The following is a 5,000-nucleotide window of genomic DNA, read 5'->3' on the forward strand; positions in this document are numbered from 1 at the left end:
TTTCAGTATGAGTGGGACGTTAGTAGGGCTTTTAGTATGAGTAGGATGTTAGTATGAGTAGGACGTTAGTAGGGCTTTTAGTATGAGTAGGACATTAGTAGGGCTTTTAATATGAGTAGGACGTTAGTAGGGCTTTCAGTATGAGTGGGACGTTAGTAGGGCTTTCAGTATGAGTGGGACGTTAGTAGGGCTTTCAGTATGAGTGGGACGTTAGTAGTGTAGAATAGGAAAGAGAGAGTGATATTTGGAGCACAGGTGCAGTGTGCACAGCGCTCACCTGGTGAGACTTGGTGACCATGTCTCTGTAGACGATGTCCATGTTGGCCGTGGTCAGAGTCACCAGAGCCGAGACCATCAGCTCAGCCTGCCGCTTCTCAAAGCCTGGGGCAGAAAAACACAAACAACATCTGGCTCATAGAGTTCTCCAGTACTCTTTATACGGAGAAAATCCCTTATGAGATCTCAGGGAAAGCAGAGAAGTTTAAACAGATATGTGTCAGCCTTTCCTGGACTATATAACAGTACTGAAGGGACCTACATGACACCTCGTTGACTTTTTATTTTCTGCTCAACATTTATAGTTTAAACAATGTCCTTAGAAACCTGTAAAGTAGAGTACGCCATGTTAGTTGTTTGTTTTATTTTGACTTTTATTTTTGAGTTAATTTTTTCAGGTTGTTTTGTGTGTGTGTGTGGTGTGTGTGTGTGTGTGTGTGTGTGTGTGTGTGTGTGTGTGTTCTCAAAAAAAATCTACAAATAAATACCCCATAATGACAACATGAAAAAAAAGTTTATTTGAAATTTTTCCAAATGTTTTTAAAAGATGAATACCAAAAATATGAATGTAAGAACTGACCATCTTTGCCATGATTTTAAAAAGGTGCAGTGTGTAATATGACATCATCAAGAAAGTTCTACAAAGTTCTAGAATGCAACACTCCCTGGGTAACCCCAACCCTTTAGAATAATAACAGAAGCTACAGTGGCCTTCAAGGGACAAGAACAATTCTAAATTTTAAACAATGCACCTGATGACATTCCAACTATGACACTTTCAAGATGGCGGCACTAGGCCTTGGTCCAAAATATGCAGAAATATGGACATATATGAGACCCTTTCTAAGGGAAAAAAAAAAATATTCAAATTTTTTTTTCAGCTATTATGCACTAAATTAAATGTACTTTCTACAAAATCTGCTAGGAAATAAAACCCAAAATTCTACACACTGCAGGTTTAACTGCTTAGACTAAACTGGTATGTAAGCAAAAGGCCCACCTTAGCTAGCAACATACCAGTTTACAGAGCCTAGGCTGTGTATTAACACCACTGGATTTACAGAGCCTAGGCTGTGTATTAACACTGGATTTTTCCCTGCAATGCACCTGATGACATTCCAACTACGACACTTTCAAGATGGCGGCACTAGGCCTTGGTCCAAAATATGCAGAAATATGGACATATATGAGACCCTTTCTAAGGGTAAAAAAAATAATTCAGAAACATTTTTTTCAGCTATTATGCACTAAATTAAATGTACTTATGGATATTATAATTACTTTCTACAAAATCTGCTAGGAAATAAAACCCAAAATTCTACACACTGCAGCTTTAACGGTAACCAGTAAAGTAAATACTACGGGTCTCACCGCTGCCCTCCAGCTCTGTCACCACCGCGTGAGAGTCGAACGTTAGTTTCCGTTGCTCCAGCGGCTGCAGCTCAACTTTCCTCAAGTCAAAGGTTGCTACGGGCGACGACACACTGAAACCTGTCTCACACAGAGAGAGAGACAGAGAGAAGAGAGAGAGAGAGAGAGAGAGAGAGAGAGAAGAGACAGAGAGAGAGAGAGAGAGAGACAGAGAGAGACAGAGAGAGAGAGAGAGAGAGACAGAGAGAGAGAGAGAGAGAGAGAGAGAGAGAGAGAAGAGAGAGAGAGAGAGAGAGAGAGACAGAGAGAGAGAGAGAGAGAGAGAGAGAGAGAGAGAGAGAGAGAGACAGACTGAGAGACAGAGAGAGACAGGCAGACAACCAGACAGACACACAGACAGACAGAGAGAGAGAGACAGACAAACAGAGACAGAGAGAGACACACACACACACACACACACACACACACACAACACACACACACACACACACACACACACACACACACACACACACACACACACACACACACACACACACATACACACACACAAATATGTTAAGATTATGGCAAACATTAATAATACTCAATAAAAACTAACAGAAACATTAACTTCTGTGAATCTCATAATTGTAATAACAATGTGTTAACACCTGTGTGTGTTCATGATGTATAACTAATGACACACACACACAAACACACACACACACACACACACACAGTAACACACACACACACACACACACACACAGACTCACACACACTCACCTCTGCGCGAGCCCAACCGCCGCCAGTGACACCGCCTCAGCAGCGCGTTCATTCTTCTCTCCCTGCGTTTGAAGTTTAAACGTTTGAATAACGTTTTTAACTGTTACAGTAGAAAACTACAGAGTCTAGGCGCCTCTACGAATAGTCAAACTCTCCTAACCTTTAAGCCTCCTTTCCTATAGCCTAAACCTTAACCCCTAAACGTCATCGGGGTCAAGGAGAGATGAAAATTGGTGCTTCCTATCGAACATAGGAAAAGACAGCACTGTTTAAAATGAATTAGACTCCAGTTTTCGTCTGGTCTGACCCCAACCGACTGTTTACAACCACAACCACTCGCCGGAAACTCTCTGACAACGCGATGACGTCACCAACAGGGCCGACCGGAATGTATGCTGCCTTCAGGGACCGCGGGAAATCCTGACTGTCACTGACACGTCGTGATTCCTAGTAAAGTGAAATCCTCGTATAGTTAGAAAGCCTGTTTTACCTGTTTTTTTTATCAGTATAACATGTTAAAGTTGGGGGTTTAAATGTTTAAAAAGTTTAGACTCGCTTAGATAGATGGATAGATAGAGAGCCGTTTTTAGCCGTTATTAACCGTTGGTATAATATGATAATAATATAAAAAATAAATACTGTTTTGTAATGGAAAATCTCGCATAAAAAAGTAAAATCTTGAAATAAATCACAATGAAGCAGAAAACACGTCAATGTATCCTCATAATATCACCATTTATTCAACTAAATTAACTTAAATAAACTATTTTGACAAGTTTTGTTCAATAAAGTTTCCTGTTTACAAACTGAATGACGTCACAGCAATGGCGGACGGTTGGTTCGCGGCTTTAGCTCTCGGAGTGTCTTTCCTCAAATGTCTCTTCATCAACGCATAGTGAGTGAAATATTTTAACGTGATTTAGTTTAATTTATTGTTTCAGCTTCAGGGCGATAGTTTTCATTTCATATTCTATCGTTTAAAACGAGATTTGACGCCTGTTACCATCCCGCTAACGTTAGCATCAAGCCAAATAAATGGTATTTTAAAGTAAATGTCTTGTATTTAAGAAGGTTTTTAATGCGCCGAATTAAGTTCATATTATAGAGGTATTATTGTATCTAGGTGTCGGTTTAATTGTGCTTAATGGAAATAGAGGGGGGAGTGTTTTGTGTAAAATGCGAAGTTTTTCAATTGAGGTTCGTTATGCAGCCAAACTGTAAAGTTTTACAAAGATAGTCGATAGTAGTTGATAATCTGAGGCACTTTCTAACTCAGCTGTTTAAAGTATTGTGTTGTAGCTGCTTTTGACTCGTTCAGCTTTCTCAAATTTGGATGTTAAGTTCTTAGAAATATATTAAAATAAACTGACATATTAATCTTCGCCAAACTTCTGGGAAAAATCTCACAATTCAAGGCCAGACACTGCAGGTGAAAAGGGTAGATTTTTCAATTTATAGATATCATATTATAATTGTTTCTGATTTTTAAAAACATATGAACAAATCTTTCTGTAATAACCTTCAGAATAGTGCTGAGAATGATTATGGAAAGTTTAGTTGATGTAAGTGCTTTTAGAAGTTGAGATTTTTGGTTCAGAGTTTAAAAAAAATAAAACTAATGTTTAGATAATGTCCGTTAAAGATGGTTGTATAGGAGAAATATACAGACGCAAACAGACAAGGTTTAGTCAAATAAACACCTGAATGTACATTTTGGACTTTTTGATTTGTACTAGTATGAAAGAAGACATGTTATGGAAGATACATAGACAGAAATCTCTAAAGTGCTTGAAGTAGGCTATAAGTATTTATAAAACAATGTTTCTGTCTCCGTCTGTCAGTCATTCCACAGACTTCGAGGTCCACAGGAACTGGCTGGCGATCACACACAGTCTGCCGGTGTCCCGCTGGTACCATGAGGTAAACTCTCGGCTCCTTTTAATCTGAAGACTTTTCTGTGTCCCCCATAACCTGTCATTTTTATTTAATTTAAATGTTTTTAAACGCTGGACGCTGGACTGTCTGTATGTATGTATGTATGTCTGTCTGTCTGTCTGTCTGTCTGTCTGTCTGTCTGTCTGTCTATCTAATGGTGCCTTCATGAACCCCTGTAGAACACGTCAGAGTGGACCCTGGACTACCCTCCTCTGTTCGCCTGGTTTGAGTTTGGTTTGTCCCACGCTGCCAAGCACTTTGACAGCACCATGCTGAAGGTACACAAAATGTTTTGCTAAATGTCTTTTATAGGCTGACTGTTTTTGATTTGATTTGATTTGATTCAATTTATTTCAGACATATCAAAAAAAGAAAAATGAAAAGCATGAAAATACAATAAAAAAATATGTTCAAATGATTTCACAAAAGAAATAAAAATAAACAAAATAAACAAATAACATATTGAATTGATATGCCTGAAAAGGAGTAGGAAGAAGTGTGACTGTGACATATTCATTGTTTCAAATGTTTTTATTATCATTGACTTTGATTTTATTGTCCCTGCGTTCCAATCCCCATACTTCTTCCCTACTATCTAGTACGCCAGAAAAAGATTTAGGATGTCCCAATACATGCATGTCAATTGTAGT

General features: G+C 38.7%; 2 protein-coding genes across 2 annotated transcripts in view; one reads left to right on the top strand and one right to left on the bottom strand.

Moving 5' to 3' along the window:
- Positions 1-2,739, bottom strand: part of ccdc90b (coiled-coil domain containing 90B) — an 8,604-nt gene extending 5,865 nt beyond the window's left edge. The window contains exons 1-3 of the mRNA XM_080041001.1: positions 2,416-2,739; positions 1,648-1,767; positions 278-381 (exon numbers count right to left, since the gene is read on the bottom strand). Coding sequence (XP_079897127.1) covers positions 278-381; positions 1,648-1,767; positions 2,416-2,467 — 276 coding nt within the window. The 5' untranslated portion in view covers positions 2,468-2,739. The remainder of the gene's footprint in view (positions 1-277; positions 382-1,647; positions 1,768-2,415) is intronic.
- Positions 2,740-3,236: 497 nt separating this feature from the next.
- Positions 3,237-5,000, top strand: part of alg8 (ALG8 alpha-1,3-glucosyltransferase) — a 14,994-nt gene continuing 13,230 nt past the window's right edge. The window contains exons 1-3 of the mRNA XM_080040980.1: positions 3,237-3,310; positions 4,257-4,335; positions 4,530-4,628. Coding sequence (XP_079897106.1) covers positions 3,240-3,310; positions 4,257-4,335; positions 4,530-4,628 — 249 coding nt within the window. The 5' untranslated portion in view covers positions 3,237-3,239. The remainder of the gene's footprint in view (positions 3,311-4,256; positions 4,336-4,529; positions 4,629-5,000) is intronic.

Source organism: Ammodytes marinus (assembly GCF_949987685.1).
Source record: "Ammodytes marinus genome assembly, chromosome: 14".
NCBI classification, from domain to species: domain Eukaryota; kingdom Metazoa; phylum Chordata; class Actinopteri; order Uranoscopiformes; family Ammodytidae; genus Ammodytes; species Ammodytes marinus.